At 50.7% G+C, this 18,845-nt stretch overlaps 2 protein-coding genes across 13 annotated transcripts in view; one reads left to right on the forward strand and one right to left on the reverse strand.

The window, feature by feature from the left end:
- ELMOD3 (ELMO domain containing 3) overlaps positions 1–10,853 on the reverse strand; it is a 26,741-nt gene extending 15,888 nt beyond the window's left edge. Inside the window, exons 1-7 of one of the 10 annotated variants that reach the window (XM_082357239.1) lie at positions 10,641–10,853; positions 9,683–9,863; positions 8,321–8,606; positions 4,407–4,484; positions 3,837–3,906; positions 1,155–1,223; positions 86–177 (exon numbers count right to left, since the gene is read on the reverse strand). In XM_082357239.1, coding sequence (XP_082213365.1) covers positions 86–177; positions 1,155–1,223; positions 3,837–3,906; positions 4,407–4,484; positions 8,321–8,374 — 363 coding nt within the window. In that variant the 5' untranslated portion in view covers positions 8,375–8,606; positions 9,683–9,863; positions 10,641–10,853. Of the gene's footprint in view, positions 1–85; positions 181–1,154; positions 1,224–3,836; positions 3,919–4,406; positions 4,485–6,029; positions 6,911–8,320; positions 8,607–9,682; positions 9,864–10,640 lie in introns of those variants that run through there. The other 9 variants (XM_082357241.1, XM_082357240.1, XM_082357243.1 and 6 more) reach the window with 9 other exon arrangements.
- RETSAT (retinol saturase) overlaps positions 10,853–18,845 on the forward strand; it is a 12,328-nt gene continuing 4,335 nt past the window's right edge. For 2 of the 3 annotated variants that reach the window (XM_082357206.1, XM_082357205.1), the window contains exons 1-6: positions 10,853–11,236; positions 12,251–12,433; positions 12,760–13,001; positions 13,864–14,065; positions 14,651–14,848; positions 16,612–16,731. In XM_082357206.1, the coding sequence (XP_082213332.1) occupies positions 10,855–11,236; positions 12,251–12,433; positions 12,760–13,001; positions 13,864–14,065; positions 14,651–14,848; positions 16,612–16,731 (1,327 nt within the window). In that variant the 5' untranslated portion in view covers positions 10,853–10,854. The remainder of the gene's footprint in view (positions 11,237–12,250; positions 12,434–12,759; positions 13,002–13,863; positions 14,066–14,650; positions 14,849–16,611; positions 16,732–18,845) is intronic. The other variant, XM_082357207.1, reaches the window with a different exon arrangement.

Consider the following 18,845-nt stretch of genomic DNA (forward strand, 5'->3'; position numbering starts at 1 on the left):
AGTGCCCTATCCTGGTGGGGAAGAAGCCTGGCTCCTGGGAAGAAAGTGCTTTGCTTGAGACCCCCAAACCTCCCTACTGTCATACCTTGAAGGAAGAGAGGTCCACGGTCTGGAAATGCTGGAGGGCCTCACTGAAAGAGATTAGCTGCCCAGGCTGGTCTGAGCTGGCCCGGCTCCCTGCGGCAAAAGGGAAGACACTCTGGCACTTGTAACAGTAGTCATTCTATCAGCAGACATTTACTGAGGGCCGCTGGTTGTCACCTCTAAGCCCAGCGCTGACTTTCAGCTGTAAACGTCAGACACCTACAGTTACAACCCACCCTCTGTCAAGGGGGTGGCGTTATCTGCTGGGCTGACCCCCTTTCGGACCCGGCTGTGCAGAAGCTGAGTAGGCTAAGCCCTGAAGAGAGTGGGGATAGATCTGCAGGGGTCCCTCATGTCCACTCATCTGTGAGCGGGGGCAAGTCACTGCCCGGAGGAGGTACCCACGTAGGAGCATGCTACAGGTTTGTTTAGGGGCCTTTCCTATCTTCTACTCTGCCCCTTCTCACGCCCTGGATACGAATGATCCCCTATCCAGCCTTCGTCACAGGGTACTGACTCATCAGTCCGCAATACAGGTGATGGCTGATACAGTCCACTCTAACATCTCTTCAGGAGCTCAAGTGGGGCTCAGGCTAGATTTGGGTCCCAGTTCTCCCCTCCCACAGCTCCATCCAAACCTCCTGAAAGGCACGAGACAGTTTTTGATGCAGCCCTCAGAGGCTTCCAGCAGATGGCTTCAGCGCCCATTTCCAGGGACTTCTTTGTATAGTGAACAACCTGCTCGACCTGACACAGGGGTCCTGGCTGCCTGCCTCCATCCTCTGCCTGACCTCATCACCCTACAGAAGTTGACCCTGACCAAGGTCCTCCCTGTCTTCTCTCACGGCCGGCGGCCCTCTCCCCATGGCATTCATCCCCATTCCCTCCCAAGGTCGATGGCATCACCTCTGAATTGGGAAAAGAGATTTTATCCTATGTCACGTATTGAAAACAATAAGACCCAGGAATTCTGTATCCTAATCCCAGAGGCACAGAACATGAGCCGCACGGGTGGATCGTGTGTTTAGCAGCAGCGGGCTGTGAGGAGGCGGCGCCATCCCTGCGGTTACCTGTCTCTGGCTGGATACTGTCCACAGCTTCCCATTCTTCTTGGGCTCGGAGCACCTCTGTATTCATAACTGCAATAGTGAGAAAAGGAGACCCTCTGAGATCTAGGTGTGTCCGGATTGCTGTCGTAGCCCCCAGCCTCACCTGCCTGCCTTGGGCCCTGTCGCTGCCCTCTGATATGCCAGAGTGAGCTTTCAAAAAGGCAGATCTGACGTCAGCCTGCTGCCCAGAACCCTCCAGGGATTCTCCATAATTCTCAAGATGAAACCCCAACTCTTCACAGTCGGGAGCCTTGTTACCTCTCTGGCTCTGTCCTAGGGCATCCAGAAGTACCTGAAGTCTCTCAACACCCCCCTTGGGTGCCTTTGCACACCCCACTCTCCCACCTTCAGTTCTAGCCCCTTCTGGCGCAGTTCCATCTCATCCTTCAGCCAATTCCGGTATCACCCTCACCTGGGTGCCTTCTTTAGCCTCTGTAATTCGTGTTAGGAGCTGCTCCATGAGAGACCCCGACACCCCACGCTTATCACCATGTTGTAACTGTCTTGCCCACTGCACTGGGAGCCACAGGAAGGTAGGGTTCTCAGCGCCTGACACATGACAGGCGCACAATGAATGTTTTTGTTGTTGTTGTTTTTTGTTCGTTTGTTTTGTTTTTGGCCGCACTTTGCAGCATGCAGGATCTTAGTTCCCCGACCAGGGATCAAACCCGTGCCCCCTGCAGTGGAAGTGCAGAGTCCTAATCACTAGACTGCCAGGGAATTACCCACAATGAATGTGTGATGAATGAATGAAAGCACAACAAAAGCGGGGGAAACAGAAGAAAAAAGCAGCAGGACTGGCGCTCTATAACCACCACACAGCCCTCTTCTCCACACCACAGCTGCCACTCTCTGGCCCAAATTGCTGGCAGCATGGCCCATCACTGGCTTTTCCCACTTGCTACAGAGGACACTGGCAAACAGTGGGGAGGATGGAGAGACCTCCGTCTGACACCCAAACTCATGAGCCTTCTAGCCTGGGTGGTGAAAGCAGGTTAGGACAGCTCCCCTCTGCCTCACAATCTGGGCTGAGGACATCACGTGACGGTGAACTGTTTTGGAAGTATACTTGCAAATGAAAGAAAAAGCTACCAAAAACTCAAAACACTAAAGGATAATGAGGACAAGGAGGCTGCTGGGGCGCTGGAGGGGACAGTTGCGAAAGCACAGTGTAGAGCCAAATAGCTCGTGAACTTTTCATCTCTGTCCCTCACGAGCTGTACTTCTTTGGGCAGGTTACTTAACCATTTGTAATCACTCTTCCAACTATTGTGAGGATGACGTAACTCTTCAGATTCTAGGGGAGTATGTGGCCCAAAGGCCACCTGCTCAATAAACAGCAGCTAGTATCACTGACGCAGTTGTAGGCTCGGGTCTGGCAGGGATGTGGACGGTGGGAGCAGATGAGATGGGTCCGGGGTCCTGAATCCTGGACCTCTAGGACATTCAGTCTTGCCAGCCCCACCCCGGGGTAGCAGACTACATTAGGGCTTCCAAACTAGATAACTTCAACAGAATACAGAACACTCAACCTGGAACAGTGAAGAAAATAAAACTTACTTCCAGCATGCTGGACCCGTGGGAGATGAAAAAGAGGGACAAAGAGGCAAAACAAGAAGAGCGGAACAGCAGCCATGGATGCTCATCACGACGCTGAGAAGAAGCTCCCCACCCTTCACCCCTCATCCACAGCCAGCTTCACTGACTTGTCACCCTTCAGATCATTATAAGCAACTCGATCAATCTTTCACCCCACACACCTTCACCTACAAACGAGCTGATGAAAGGTTGTGAGCCAGGAGCACAAACCTCACAGGCAAAGGTGTGGGAGCTTACTGTGACAGCAAGGTAGTCAAGAGAAAGTCCAAGGTCTCAAGCAGCAACGCAATCTGGTGCCCAAACTGGAGACCAACATCCAACCCACGTAAGAGCATCTCTCTCCTTTCCTGGTTCCTTTAGGACTCCCACCTCTGAAGATGATCTTGACGTAAATACTATTTTTCCCCTACACTGACAGAAGAACGAGGAGCCAAAACACAAACCTCCAGGATAACAAACCCAGCTCACGTTAGTACAGCACTTTATTGTTTTTCCTTTTGTCGACTGCCTCCTTTATTTAGGCCCTCTTCTACTTATTCACATAGTAAACAGCACAGCTGATTTAGTTGGCCTATTAGTTTAAATCAGCTGAGAGCAATCTGGGGAAAAAATTGTAGTTGTTTAATATGATTAAAAATATCTGGCAGGGGGCTTCCCTGGTGGTGCAGTGGTTGAGAATCTGCCTGCTAATGCAGGGGACATGGGTTTGAGCCCTGGTCTGGGAGGATCCCACATGCCGCGGAGCAACTAGGCCCGTGAGCCACAACTACTGAGCCCGCGTGCCTAGAGCCCGTGCTCTGCGACAAGAGAAGCCACCACATGAGAAGCCCGCGCACTGCAACGAAGAGTAGCCCCCGCTCACCGCAACTAGAGAAAGCCCGCGTGCAGCAACGAAGACCCAATGCAGCCAAAAATAAATAAATAAATATATATATATATTTTAAAAATTCTACAGGAAAAGTAGTGAGAGAAATTCAAATGAGGAAAAGCAGACCCATAGGGAGCTCCGCCTTGAGTCCCTCCCAGGCTCCGAGGGGGACTTACCAGCCGGCTCCCAGCCATTCGCTTCTGCCGTCAGGGCCTGGAGGATGCCGTGGTTCTTCAACTCTGAGATCTGTAGGGGCAGCTGACCTTTAGTGTGAGGGCGGAGTCCACGTCCCCCTCACCCACACAAACAAGTCCCACCCGCTGTACCAAGTGTCCTCGAAACTGGAGGCCAGAAGAATCTAGTCTTCTCACATGGGTTGGTTAAAGCCAATCGTAAAGCGAAGCACCCGGAAAATGCCAGCTATGATGGAGCAGTTGGGTGATGTGGGGACAAGTATGAATATATGCCCTCCTTGGAGAGCAAACAGACAAAAATCCACTCAACTGAGACAGAGGTGTGTTTTCGGTATTCCCGTTGCACTTTATATTCTGCCTTATTGTAACAATTATCTTATTAGATAGAGGTTGTTTTGCATGTCTGTGCCCTCCCCACCCCCCCCCACCCAAAGTGTGAGCTACTGGAGGGCAGGGTCTGTGCCACCCTGTGTCCCGGTGCCTGGCACCACACAGCAGCAAGTAACACAAGCTTCTACCGACAGGAAGCACTGAGGTGTGGGTGATACGTACAGGAATTCCCCTGAAAGCCAGAAGAGCACTGTTGTCCTCGTCACATGGTGGAGGGCACCCAGCAGACACACTTTCAACCTGCAAGACAAACCAAAGTCAGTCTCCTGGGCACGTAGTAGTCCCTCAAAGATGACAGCTTAAACGTCACACCTTTTTCCAGTAACACACACACAGAAAATGGAGGAACTCCCGAGAAGTCAACTACAAGGAATACTGTAAGGGAAAACTCCTGTTTAATCGGTCTTAAAAAAAACCGCGAAAAGCTTAGTTAATGTTAATATGATCTTTAAAAAAAAATTTTTTTTAATGTATTTTATTTTTGGCTGCGTTGGGTCTTCACTGCTGCGCGTGGGCTCTCTCTACTTGTGGCGAGCGGGGTCTACTCTTCGTTGCGGTGCACGGGCTTCTCATCGCGGTGGCTTCTCTTGTTGCGGAGCACGGGCTCTAGGTGCACAGGCTTCAGCAGTTGTGGCACGTGGGCTCAGTAGTCATGGCTCACGGGCTCTAGAGCGCAGGCTCAGTAGTTGTGGTGCACGGGCTTAGTTGCTCTGCGGCATGTGGGATCCTCACGGACCAGGGATCAAACCCGTGTCCCCTGCATTGGCAGGCAGATTCTTAACCACTGCGCCACCAAGGAAGCCCAGTGTTAATATATTATACAGATTTCCTGGCTCCGTTCAAGGTCTCAGGGCTCTGAGTAAGTAAAGTTGAGCGAAGCAGTTTCCTCACTTTTGGCCTTTCTGCTCAGCCAAACCTTCCCCCTACTGGAGCTTAAAAAACCATCTGACCAACTTTTTGCAACTCATATCACCAATACAGGGCTAATTTTCCTAATATGTTAAAAAAAAAAAAAGATCCTACAAATCAGTAAGGAAAAAAACCAACCCAGTAGAAAAATTGGCACGGATATGGATGGTTTACATAAAAGGAAACACAAATAGTTCTTAAACATGTGAAGAAATGCTCAACCTTACTTATAACAAGAAAAATGTCAAATAAAACTACTCTGAGAAGTTTTTCATTTATCCTATTATCAAAGATCAAAAAGTGTGGTAACACTGTGCTGGCTAGACGACCAAGAGTTATAAGACACTGGAGAGTGAACTGGTACCACCTCTCTGGCTTGACAATACCTGATGAAATCACATATGCTATGCACATTTGGGGCCTGCAATTTCATTCTAGGAATTTATCTAACACATACAGTCATCCATGTACAAATGACATGCTTACAGTGTTATTCATGGTAGTACTGTTTATAAAAACAAAAAGCTAGAAAAACCCTGACTGTCCACTAATGGACTTTTTATTTTATTATACTTTATATAATTTTCCCCCCAGTTTTAGAGATATAACTGACAGACAGCACTTGTATGAGTTTAAGGTGTACAGCATAATGAGCTGACTTATATACATCATGAAATGATGACTACAATAGGTTTAGTGAACATCCATCATCTCCTATAGATACAACATCAACAAATAGAAAAAAAATTTTTTTTTTCCTGTGGTGAGAACTCTTAGGATTTACTTTTAATAACTTTCATTTATAATATACAGCAGTGTTATCATGTTGTACATTACATTCCTAGTACTTATTTTCTTATAACTGGAAGTTTGTACCTTTTGACTGCCTTCATCCAATTCCACCCCCACCTCTGGTAGCCACAAATCTGATCTCTTTTTCTATGAGTTCCTTTGTTTGTTTTTGATTTTGATTTTTTTATTTTTGGCCGCGTTGGTCTTCGTTGCTGCGTGCGGGCTTTCTCTAGTTGTGGCGAGTGAGGGCTGCTCTTTGTTGCAGTGTGCCGGCTTCTCACTGCGGTGGCTCCTCGTTGCAGAGCATGGTCTCTAGGCACGCAGGCTTCAGTAGTTGTGGCTCGCTGGCTCTAGAGCGCAGGCTAAGTAATTGTGGTGCACGGGCTTAGTTGCTCCGTGGCATGTGGGATCTTCCCGGACCAGGGATTGAACCCGTGTCCCCTGCATCGGCAGGCGGATTCTTAACCACTGTGCCACCAGAGAAGTCCCTATTTGTTTGTTTTTGAAGTATAATTGACCTACAACAATGTTAGTTCCTGGTGCACAACACAGTGATTTGATATTTCTATACATTTCAAAATGATCGCCATGATAAATCTAGTTGTCACTAATGGACTAATTTTAAACAAATTAAAGCATATCCACTCAATGAGATCCTATACAGCCATAAAAAAGAGTAAGAAAGTGCTTTATGGACAACTTGGAACAATCTTCATGATATATTAAGTGAAAACACAAAGGGCAGAGTATATACACTATTTTACCATTTGAATTTCTAAAAAACACATAAATATTATTTGCTTGTCTTTACAGAGACTATTTCCAGAATTATATCCAAGGAAGTAGTAACTTTGCCTCCATCAGGAAAATTGGGTAGCTGGGGGACAAGGGTGCAAGGTAATTTTTTCACTATATGTACATCCTCTGTACTTTTGGATTTTGAACCATCTGCAGAATTATTTTCTCTAAAATAAATAAAAGAAAAAATAATAATTAAAGGAATCATTGCTTACGTCAAGGCCCGAGAATCCCAGATTGTCCTGTTACTCTAATCCCTTCCACATATTTTTGCCAACTAACACTCCTTAAACACAGCTTTGATTTTTTTGATTTCTTTTTCCCTGGGACACAAGAATGGACACCTAAACACACCACAGCTGAGCTAACTCCTCCATAACTGGCCTCACGATGCCTAAGCACTATTGTCTCCCACTTTGATCCAATGAACATATTCACTGCAGCTCCTCTCACCTCCAGCCCTTGGGTCATGTGGTTTTCCTCCAGAATCCGCCCCCTCCTCCACCTTCTCAGTGTTTTCTGGTCTCTTCAAGATCAGTTCCACCTCCTCGGGGTGGCCGACCTTACCAACTGGGGCTACAGTGGTCCCTCACGTCTCTAAGTCTTATAGCCCCTCTGTATGTGGCACAAGGGCCTGTGCAAAAGACCCGTCTCCCCAGTCAGACTCTGCCGCTTTGAGTGCAGGGACCTTCTCGTATACTTGTTTTATATTTCTTAGACCATTTGCACAGCACTAGGCTCAAGATACATTCTCAAAAATATCTGGTAATTCATCGTGCTGAACAGCTCCCTGGAGACGTCTGTGTGCTCAGGACTCAAGTTATCCTTCCTTTCCCTCTCCGATTCAGTCCCCTCTAGTGTCCAAAGATGGATGTTCTCTGGAAGAACAGTTCACCTATCTTAGAACAGTGACAAAAACCTCCCTGGACTCCCAAAGCACAGGCTTTGTCCCCATTCTGGCCACTGAATCCCACAGGCTCCATTTAAGACTGTTTCTGGGCAAGGTAGTGAAAAAGGTAAGGAATGCAGGGTAAGCCACCAGGCTCACACAAAGACATAGCACATTGGGGGACTTCCCTGGTGGCCCGGTGGGTAAGACCCTGCGCTCCCAATGCAGGGGGCCTGGGTTCGATCCCTGGTCGGGGAACTAGATCCTGCATGCTGCAGCTAAGACCCAGTGCAGCCGAAAAGAAAAAAAAAAGACATAGCACATTGAATCAGGGGTCCTGACAATAATCAGGCCAAAACACGTGTTGGAGAGAGAAAGGGCCAGTAAGGTAAACAACCCAAATTGATAAAATACACATTTCTTGGGGGATTCTGCCTGAAATTCTCCTCCCACCCAAGCAAATCCAGACCAAAATCCCATAGCCCACTTAGAAAATAAGCTGTCAGGAAAGGCAATTGACCCAGAAGTGACTAGAAGCATCTTCTAATAGAACAAAGAGAACTATAGTGAGGATTTTTCCTACACATTTCTAAACCTCCACACCCTCTTGATGTATGCTCTGTCTTATTACTATTAACAACATAACCCAAACCAACACCTTCTTTCCCAAACAGAAGTGCTTGCTTACCTGTCCATCTCTTAATTCTTTCTCATTATGGAAAGAGCAAGACTTTTCATTCATGACTCAAAATCATTTGTTCAAGTGAGCTTTGTCCTTGGGCTCAGAAAGGAGTTTAATAAGGTCTGAGATTAGAAGCTCTGGGGAGAGCCCGAGATCCGACTCTTCTACCTTTGCCTTCCTTCTTGGCAGTCATTTAGACTAAGAACAAGAAAACAGTCCCTGTGTGCCATCACCAGGGTGTAGGTTTCTGTGAGTCCCGAGAGAAGTTCCTGAGCTCTCTGGAGCCTCAGCCCTGAAAAAAAAAAAAAAAAAAATTAAAGAATAAAACTGGTTCCGTCATTCAGTTATGCTTCTGTTAAGAACTGACTTTAAAAATCTTCAAGCAGCTGTAAACATACTCTGAATAAACAGGCTGCTTTAGCCAAATGCCTGCCTCTTACTATCCATGTCACTGGATGGAAAGAAGGGGTCCCTGCAGGAGTCCGAGGGCTGGACCATCAGTACCCAGGAGGCAGCACCACTGTAAGTGGTGGGGATCTGTTTCTGACGATGAAGTTACTGAGATCTGGGGCAGCATCTCAAAGGGCTGAGGCTAATTTAGAGTGACACGTTGGTGCGTGGTCTTAGCTGAAGTGCTCAGGCTTTGCTTAGGTCTCAGACGCAGGTTGGGCCTAATACCAGATTCGGTTCCTATGACGGTAGAAACTCAAAATGCAACACTGTGCCTACCCTTCCTCAGTTAGCACCAATATTGTACCTGTGGCAGCTGCCTAGCCAGTCTGGCTAGCTCTAAGCCCTTCCTCTCATGAGTCCACCTTAGCAAGAGGGCTGGACAGGCCCACACCTCATCATGGGGGAAGTGGACACCATGGATGTCTGTCACAACAAGAATCTGGATAAGTACATAGATGACTGGCAGTCATACCTCACAAACTTGGTTGACTTTTTTTTTTCTTGGCACGCTGCACGGCTTGCAGGATCTTAGTTCCCTGACCAGGGGTTGAACCCGGGCCCTTGGCAGTGAAAGCGTGAAGTCCTAACCACTGGACCGCCAGGAAATTCCCCGGACTTGGTTGACTAAGGAAGGAGGGTGGCACTGCTCTGAGGTCAGCCCTCCAGAGAATATGATCTGGGTTCCCTGCAAACTGGCTGCCAGTAACAAGATGGACTCTTTGTCAGGGGGCAGGACGCACTGACTGATTCCTAACACCAAGACCAGGAACACCTCCCGACTCTAGGGCTAGACATTTGTAATGGAGGGGAAGTCATGGCTCCTCAGGAACTAGCTCTCTCTGGGGTCTCAGCATCTGCCTCCCTTTCCTTTCCCTCCTCCTTGACCTCCATGACAGCATATGACCAAACACTCACACACTGGCCAACCTTGCGAAGGTGACAGGCAAGTATGGTGACAGCAATCTCAGGAAGGCTCTTCTGTTACTGGGCTCGAAATGTATCAAGCAGCGTAGATGCATGACCAGCTTTACATGCCTGCTAGTGCCTCAGTTCTGGCTGCAGCCCTGCTGGGGGCTTCAATAGGGACAGTTACTATCTGTAACAGAGAAAGAAAAGAGCAGAAACTGTCAAACAAGCAAGTACTCGAAGTCACAAAGTCACTCCTACCAATATTAGGCAAGTTCCTCATAGCTGGGCCTGAAAAAATGGCCTTCCTATAAACATGGATCCTTTCCAAATTCAGTATTTATAGAGCACTCACTTTACTTTTTTAATTAAAAAACTTTTCAAAAATTGAAATAGAGTTGATTTTCAATGTCACGTTAGTTTCAGGTATACAGCACAGTGATTCAATTATATATATAATATATATCTGAATGTAGATATTCTTTTTCGGATAGTTTTCCAGTATAGGTTATTACAAGATATTGAATATAGTTCCCTGTTGCTATACAGTAGGTCCTTGTTTATTTTTATGGTGCACCCACTTTAGGCAATGAGCTACATTAAGGGGAATGGTTTTAAGTTTAAGCTTGCTGGAGCTTAAACTCTCTGAATAGGTATTTAATCTAGAAATTGGGTCCACACCTTAAATACAAATGCGCACACAGGTATGCCAGTTCTTTCATCGGCCTTGTCGCTGGGGCCTCCCCGGCCCCTCCAGCCCCGACCAGGCCTCCGCCGCAGGCATCACCATCCCAGGGGGGCGCCGCGGCCAAAACTACTGGCCAATTTGGGGTCACAGATCCCGGTGCTCGCCGGCTGCGATGCGCGTATGTTAACAGAGATCTCAGTCCATCGAGACACCCAGCCAGAGAGGGTGGGGACTCCGGACAGAAACTTTCTCGGTGGGGAAAACAGGAAAGCAACTTGCCTCAGGTCATCCAGCGAGACCACAACCGAGGTCTCCGGTCTGCCAGTAGGGAGTCTCTCTCTGTTCTGCAACTCTCAGCCGTGTCTCGCCCCAGGGCGACCATTTCCGCCCCACATCCCTTCTCCTCGGACCCCCGGGGCTCGCCGGCGGAGTCCCCAAGTTCCCAGAGCTTTCGCGATTGCGGTGCCTCAGCCCCTCCGGGCCTCCTCCGCGCATGCGCACGGCCCTCCGCGCCGCCAGAGACGTGAGTACGACGAGCCGCGAGGGTCAATCTCCGCCGGAGACTTGGCTTCTGGCCAAAAAGGGCCTGGCTGAGCAGTGGCCAAAGTTGGTTCTGCCTTCCGGGTGCGAGGATAAGCTAACTGAGCAGAGCCGCGGCCGCAGAGCCCGGGCGCAGTCGGAGCGGACGGGTTCCCACGCCAGCGCGATGTGGCTGTTGCTGCTGCCGCTGGCTGCGCTGCTGCTGGCCGTCCTCGGCAAAGTTTGCAAGGGGTTGTTCTCCGGCAGCTCCCCGAACCCCTTCTCCGAGGATGTCAAGCGGCCACCCGCGCCCCTGGTGACCGACAAGGAGGCCAGGAAGAAGGTTCTCAAGCAAGGTGAGCGGGAGGGACCCCGGGGTCCGAGGCTGCGCCCGGGCATCCTCGCGGGTTAGCGTTCCCCAGATGCAGAGCGATGGGAGGGCTTCTTTGCACGTGGAGGCACCCGCTTTAGAGTCCGCCACTGGCGAGAGCCTTGGTCCCCGCAGGCCCGGGGAATCGTGGCCACACGGGCGCGGGCATCGTCCTCGGCGAGCCAAGTTTTTGGCATAGCCATGCTCAGGCCCTGCCACTTAGTATAGCGGTGGCTAACCGGATAAACAAGAGGAGACTTTTCCCCTACTTTGCTTTAAGACCTTAACGTTTTCACTTATCTTCCCCATGGGTTCAGGGACTTGGGAGAGCTGCACAGAAAACTTTATAGGAGATTGCATTTGGCCTATTAAGTGATTTGACTGGTTATGCCTGCTCCCATCTCTTGTGGTTGAAACGAGGCTCAACAGGATGCCTCAGGCTCAGAGCTGCTCTTCCATTGACCTGCACTGTCATCTTTAAAAAGTATTTGTGAGTTTCTTCTAAGGTTTAAAGAAAGAGTTCTGCTGCTTAAAAAAGAAAAAAAGAAGAAAAAAAAAAGAATAACCTGTAAAAAGAATAACCTGTTGATATCCGAGATCTCTCTCACCTGTTCACTTGTAAATTTTAGTATTCTGTGCAACAAGTCTTGCAACACAGTTGGAGACAGTATTGTTCTAAGTGATCAGAGTTTTAATTGGACTCTGTCACTAATTTGCTGTGAAACCATTAGCAAGTCACTCCATTTATCTGGATTGGTCTAAAAATGAGATGACTAGTTTAACTGTGTTTCAAACCAGGTTGTGATCTCTTAGTGGGTCATGAAATCAATTTAATGGGTTGCAACTAACATTTTAAATTTTAGTCAGGAGCTCCTTGCCAAACTGCTCTAGAGTTTTCTGGCATTGTACAAGCTAGAGAATTCTGCGTTGGTTTCCACATCACTGCCCTTTCACTGCCCCCCCGAGAAGCCCCCACCTCCATCTCCTCCATCTGCTGCAGCTTTCTCAGCCAGCCGAGTGCCAGAGAAGCTGGATGTGGTGGTGATAGGCAGTGGCTTTGGGGGCCTGGCAGCAGCTGCGATCCTGACCAAAGCTGGCAAGCGAGTTCTGGTGCTGGAACAACATACCAAGGCGGGAGGCTGTTGTCATACCTTTGGACAGCATGGCCTTGAATTTGACACGGGTAAGGCTTCTGTGGAAAAGGGCTGGGCGCAGGAGGTTTGGAGCAGCCATGGTGGGACGATCCTGGGCATTTCTGTGATTTCGGAGGCCCCGTCTTCTCCCTGGGCACCGCTTTCCTTGTCTGACAGCTGTACCCGCTGGCAGCTGAACTGGGCAGGGATTTGGTGGTTTCTGCTGCAACTCCCCTCTACAGAAAGGGTGGGTACCCCCTCTGGGCACAGACTCAGCCCTGCAGGACAGCCTCTTTCACCTTGCTTCCTTGTTGGAGCTTTTCCAGGGTTCAATCCCCATATCCCTATGACACTTTGTTTTTCTGTCTCCCAACAGGAATCCATTATATCGGGCGCATGCAGGAGGGCAGCTTTGGCCGTTTTATCTTGGACCAGATCACTGAGGGGCAGTTGGACTGGGCTCCCACGGCCTCTCCCTTTGACATCATGGTACTAGAAGGGCCCAATGGCCGAAAGGAGTTTCCCATGTACAGTGGGGAGAAAGCCTACATACAGGGCCTCAAGGAGAAGTTTCCCCAGGAAGAAGCTGCCATCGACAAGTATATAAGGCTGGTTAAGGTAACACGAACATGCTGAGGACCCCCTGCTTATTCCCAACAAGGCTGACCTTCCTCATTAGCGGAGTGACGGGTAAGGGAGGAAGGAAGGAGGAACAGGCCTGTCTGTCTGGAACTCAGCCTCCACCGGAGTTGGCCTCTGTGCCCCGGTGGGCCCTCTGTCTCTGGAGCCTGGGCTCCGCAGCTGCCAGTCTCACTCTGGCCTCTGGGGGGCGCTCGGCTCTCCTCCCTGACCATGCTGGCCTCCCTGTGGTCATATCACCACTCTTTTTCACTTCATCTGATTGGGATTATTCAAAAGGAATTTGGGCCGGAAACTGAGAAGCAAAAAAGGACTCACTTGAGGGTAGAATGGGAAAAATTCACAGAGTACGGAGTTTTTTGTTTTTTTGTTTATAAATTTATTTACTTTTTTATATTTGGCTGCTTTGGGTCTTCATTGCTGTGCACGGGCTTTCTCTAGTTGCGGCGAGTTGGGGCTACTCATTGCGGTGTGCGGGCTTCTCATTGCGGTGGCTTCTCTCATTGCAGAGCACGGGCTCTACGCAAGTGGGCTTCAGTAGTTGTGGCATGCGGGCTCAGTAGTTGTGGCGCCCGGGCTCAGTAGTTGTGGCGCCCGGGCTTAGTTGCTCCGTGGCATGTGGGATCTTCCCGGACCAGGGATCGAACCCGCGTCCCCTGCCTTGGCAGGTGGATTCTTAACCACTTTGCCACCAGGGAAGTCCCAAGTACAGAGTTTTAAAATCCAAATTCAACCAAGTTCAGCCAGGGCTAAGTGTTGCTGGGCCCTCGGGCTATGCAGGCTGTTGGAAAGGCGAGTCAGGAGATGAGACCTGTTCCTCCCTGCTCATTCCCTCCCCCAGGTGGTATCCAGAGGAGTCATTCATGCCATCTTGTTGAAGATCCTCCCGCTGCCCATGGTTCAGGCCCTCAACAAGTGTGGGCTGCTCACCCGTTTCTCTCCGTTCCTCCATGCATCTACCCAGAGCCTGGCCGAGGTCCTGCGGGAGCTGCCAGCCTCCCCGGAGCTCCAGGCCGTGCTCAGCTACATCTTCCCCACTTATGGTGGGTACTGGCCTTGGGCCCCAGGCAGCTCCTGGCTCTCAGTCTTTCTTCCTGAGCCTGCTTGGCTGACTGAAATGGAACAGCACACACCCCAGGCCCTCTGGAGCTTATGGAGGAGATGTCTGTCCACCTCCCTGCTGGACACACTGATAAAAATTCCCTTCACCCACGCCCTGGATGACTTTCCTTTCCAACCAACACTGTCCTCCCTGGCAGCATGGCAGTTTGCAGGGAGGACATTCCCACTGGCCCCAAGACCTGTAAGGTTCCCCGTTCCCCACATTTGGATGGAAACAGGCCCTCTGGCTGCCCTGAGCCCTGGGGATCACTTGGATCCTGGGATGCATAGACTCAGGCTGCGTGTTCTCTTTTTTTTTTTTGGCCATGCCTCACGGCTTGCGGGATCTTAGTTCCCCAACCAGGGATTGAACCCGGGCCCCTGGCAGTGAAAGCACCGAGTCCTAACCCACTGGACCGCCAGGGAATTCCCAAAGGCTGCGTGTTTTCTGATGGGAACCCGTGTTCCTTTCTGAACGAAGGTGCCGCTGCCCCTCCTGCCTCATCACCCCTTCCTTCCTTCTGTAGGTGTGACCGCCAGCCACACCACCTTTGCCATGCATGCTCTGCTGGTTGACCACTACATAAAAGGGGCCTTTTATCCCCGAGGGGGTTCCAGTGAAATCGCTTTCCACACCATCCCTGTGATTCAGCGGGCCGGGGGTGCTGTCTTGACGAGGGCCCCTGTGCAGAGCATCTTGCTGGACTCAGCTGGGAAAGCCTGCGGTAAGAGCCCTGCATTGTCTTCACAGTCCCTGGCCGGGGTGGCAGAGACCTGGGGTCTCTGGGTGCAGAGCAAAGAAAGCACTGAGGGCAGAAGGTGTAGAAGAACTGACCTCCAAGTTGGGGGTTGAAGGCTGGAATCTGCCCCAAGCTGGGGCTGCCCGGGGATAGCGATTGGCCTGGAAGCAAAAAGGATGCGGGAAGGATAAAGGGTGGCATGGTTCCCAGAGAACAGTATTTCATCATTTATTCAATAGATAAAAATAGTTATCTGGTAATCTAGGACCTCCTGAGTGTAGGGGCTGTGTCTTTTTAATCTTTGTGTCTATAGACTTTAGCACATAATAGAGCCCAGTAAGTGTTTGTTCAGTGACTGATGGAGGGAGTACGTAACCTGGGTGCTTGTAGGGTGGTGTGGAGGCCGGCAGGATGCCCTGCCTTCAATCTGTAAATGGCAGAGTGGGACCCAGACTCTACCCCGGCTCAGGTGTTTGCTGTCACCTGCACAGAGAGTCAAAATCCCACCGTGGATGAACTCTGTGAGGAGAGGCTCTATGCAAGGAAGGACTCTGGTACACAGAACAGGCCATCCAGGCTGCGGGTGCTTCAGAAGCATCAGCTAAGGGGGCAGAGAGAGGCCTGGGGAAAATAGAACTGGTGTGACAGTAAATTCACCAGAGGAGTCTTTCAAGGAGGAGGTGGTGAGTGGGTAGCCCAGGGCACGCAAAAATCAAGAGAGAATAGGCCGTCAGCGGTCTGCAAGGACATATGTGTAGAAGAGACTGGGAAGTTCCCGGTGGTGAGAGAGGGGTGGCTGTCCGACGTGTGAGACTTTCTCTCATGTTCATGAGCAAGTTCTCCTTCCAGCCGTCAGGTGGTCTGTGAACCAAGGTGGGTTTATCAGTTCAATTAAATTCAGTTGCAGATACGTTTATTTGTGTTTTTCACGTGCTAGGTGATAAAAGATAAGTAAATCCTAATCTCTAACTCAAGAAGTTTCCAGTCGCACAGGGAAGATGACTGCGATATAATTAAAGTGCCACAAAGAGGCAGGCACCAAGGATGGAGGTGGCACAGAGGATGGTGGAACAGGGAAGGCCTCAGAGGGAGGTCATGAAGGGTGAGAGGAAGCTAGCCAGAGGGGAGGGGTGGTTATTCCAGGCAGGGGGAACAGAATGTGCAGAGGCACAGAGGTATGAAAGAGCTGAGTATTTTTAGGCATCTGAAAATATTAGGTGGAATCATAAGAGACTGCCACATTTATAGGTTAAAAAAATGGTTGACTATCAGCTATTTCATACAGTCCTGCCTAATAGTTTAGTGAGAATGGCCAGAGATGAGGCTGGACGCACGAAAGGGACCACATCAGGGAAGGCTGAGACAAGACCTTGGAATTTAAGTAGAGGTTAGGTGTCACTGGAGGATTTTAAAAAGAGCGTGTTGGAACGGGAACTCTGGCAGCTGTGAAGAAGGGTCTAGGATTCCAGTGAAGGCCTTCAGCCCATGGGCTCTTTCGGGGTTCGTGTGAAGCTTGGTGGGTTGCTCAAGAGAAGAGCGCCCACGCAGGGTGGGGAGAGAGGTAGGAAGCCAGTGCGGGAACCGTGAGCCAAGAGGGCAGTGCTTCAGGATGGTTCCCTCACTTTGCAGTTTGGCCTGGGGCCTGCCCGCTCGAGGTCAATGTGGGAGAGATCTGGAGGGTGGGGAACAGGGACCTTTCTCATCCTCCTGGAGCTTACAGAACCTCAGCCAAGCTCTTGTGCCTGCAGGTGTCACTGTGAAGGAGGGTCAGGAGCTGGTGAACATCTATTGCCCCATCGTGATCTCCAACGCAGGATTATTCAATACCTATGAGTACTTGTTGCCAGAGAAGGCCCGCTGTCTGCCAGGTAAACTACTGGGCTGCGTCACTGTCCTCCAAGTGCCCCAGGCCTGCCCTCTGCAACCAGCTGGCTCAGCCTGGCTGGTGCTTCCCCCAGCGTTGGCGCTGCCCTTTGACCCTCCATAAGCAGAGAAGGTGAGCACACCGGTTTCTAACATCCGTTCCCAGCAGGCCTCTGTTTAGGGGGTGGGCTCAACTTCCTTTGTATCACATCCTCCCCAAAGACCCTTTGGTCCTTATCTCTCATTTCATTCTTGGCATATTTACTCCCTTTCCCCTTATCACCTCAACCATGTTTCCCTTTCCTCTTTCAAGTCTCCAGTCCTAGTTGCCCATTTCCAGTTTCCCTAGATCTTAGATCATCTCTCTGATAATCAGTGCTGGTGGGTTGAGTCCTCAAGGGACGTTTCTTGGATTTTCACTGAGTTTGCCGTATGAATCCTGCTTCCTTCCTTAATTTCTCACTTATTTTGAGTGGGGAAGCCTGATCTGACATTGTTGGTAAGGGAAGCTAAGGCTGGCGTGGAGAAGAAGGAAGGTCTTGATAATATTGTTGTGGGCCTTATTTTCCTGCCTCTTTAGGAAGCAGCTCCGTATTGGTGCTGAGGCTGCAGGAGTATCCTCTGCCGCTTGAGCCCTGAACTCAAAATAAGCCTCAGTCTAGTCGTCTCCACTGATAGGCCGTGTCCAGAAATAAAAGCCTGTTTTTGTCCTTGCCTTTTATACTCAGCCACTGGGTAGAGAGCTCGTCATCCTAATGTTGATGGCTGGGGAAACAGAGGCACACAGGTGAATAACTGCCCAAGGCCACCCAGCTGGAGGTGGCCGAGCTGAGAGGAGAAGGCTGGTGTGTCTGACTCCTAAGCCTGGGCTCCTGGCCCCCTCTGGGCTGGGAAGCATGGGGCTTCCAGAGAGAAGGCCTCACTCGAAGGGGCAGGAGAGCAGGTCGGCCCACAAGGCACAGAGTGGCTGAGCCAAGGTTAGGTGGGACGCCACCATTTGGAAAGGTAGCTGGCAGCTCCCGATGTGATTGAGGGGAGGAGGCCGCTGGCTGGGAGGGGACCAGCGATCCAGGAGGGAGGGAGCGGCATCTGCGTAAAGGCCTCTGGCTGGGGTGGGAGGTGGGGAGTAGGGAGCCGCTCACGATGAGTTTGGGGTGGACTTCACTGGTGCCCGGGGAGGAGCCCAGAGAGCAGTGGAAAGAGCGCTCCGCCCCGGAGAGCGGGCCCAGGGAGGCGGGTTCAGTAGAGAAGTGAGGCCTTGGATTTCCTGGTGGGCGAGAGGGTGGGTGGCCGTCATGACTGTCTCTGAGGTACAGGCCATGTGCTCCCGGGAACTGGCCTCCTCAGCCCTTTGCCTCGCTTAGCTGGGCCTCGGCCGGCATCTGCTGCCAGCAGGGGCCTCCCCTCTCTCAGGCCGGGTGAGCTGAGTGGGGTGGGGCAGAGACTGCCCAGTGGCCTTTGGTACTTCGTGCCTCCCTCTCTCCCAGGACCTCTGAACCCTGACACTGTCCCCTGACGGGCCCGGTGTTCCCCCGGGCCCGCCTTCTCTCCAGGCAGCCACGCCGCAGACTTAGCTGCTGAGCTTGCCTCCCTTCACTGGCGGAAGCAGCTTCCACTGCTCTTACGTATCTCAGCCCTGAAGACAGTCTCATGTGCCAGCCCCTACCTGCCTGAAGGGCCAGCTGCCTCTCTCGAGTGCGAGCTGGATGAATCCCAGTTTGAGAGCATTTCAGACAGTGGCAGCAGTGATGCTTAACTCAGAGACCCCAGGTGCTGGCATTCCTTCGTTTCCAGCTGTTTGGGGGTAGAGATTCTCACAGTTCTGTCTCCCTCTCAGAGATGGGAACGGGATATCTGGTGGCCTTGGGGACAGGCAGTGCTAGTTGGGGTCGAGGGTGGAGGTGGGGTGGTCAGGCAGAGGGAGCCTTTGTGAATAGGAGCGCCTTTCTTAAATTCCAGGGCTGAGCTTTGAGGAGGTTACTGGGGGTAGTTTGGAGAGGTGTTTTGAGTAGGGAAGACTAGTTTGACAAAATCAGTAGGGGAGCTAAGGCTGGTGTGGAGAAGCAGGGCTTGGTCTCATCGTTGTGTGCCTGATTTGAGACCCAAGGTTCTATTTTTC

The sequence above is a fragment of the Balaenoptera borealis genome (genome assembly GCF_965194805.1).
Source record: "Balaenoptera borealis genome assembly, chromosome: 15".
Taxonomy (NCBI): domain Eukaryota; kingdom Metazoa; phylum Chordata; class Mammalia; order Artiodactyla; family Balaenopteridae; genus Balaenoptera; species Balaenoptera borealis.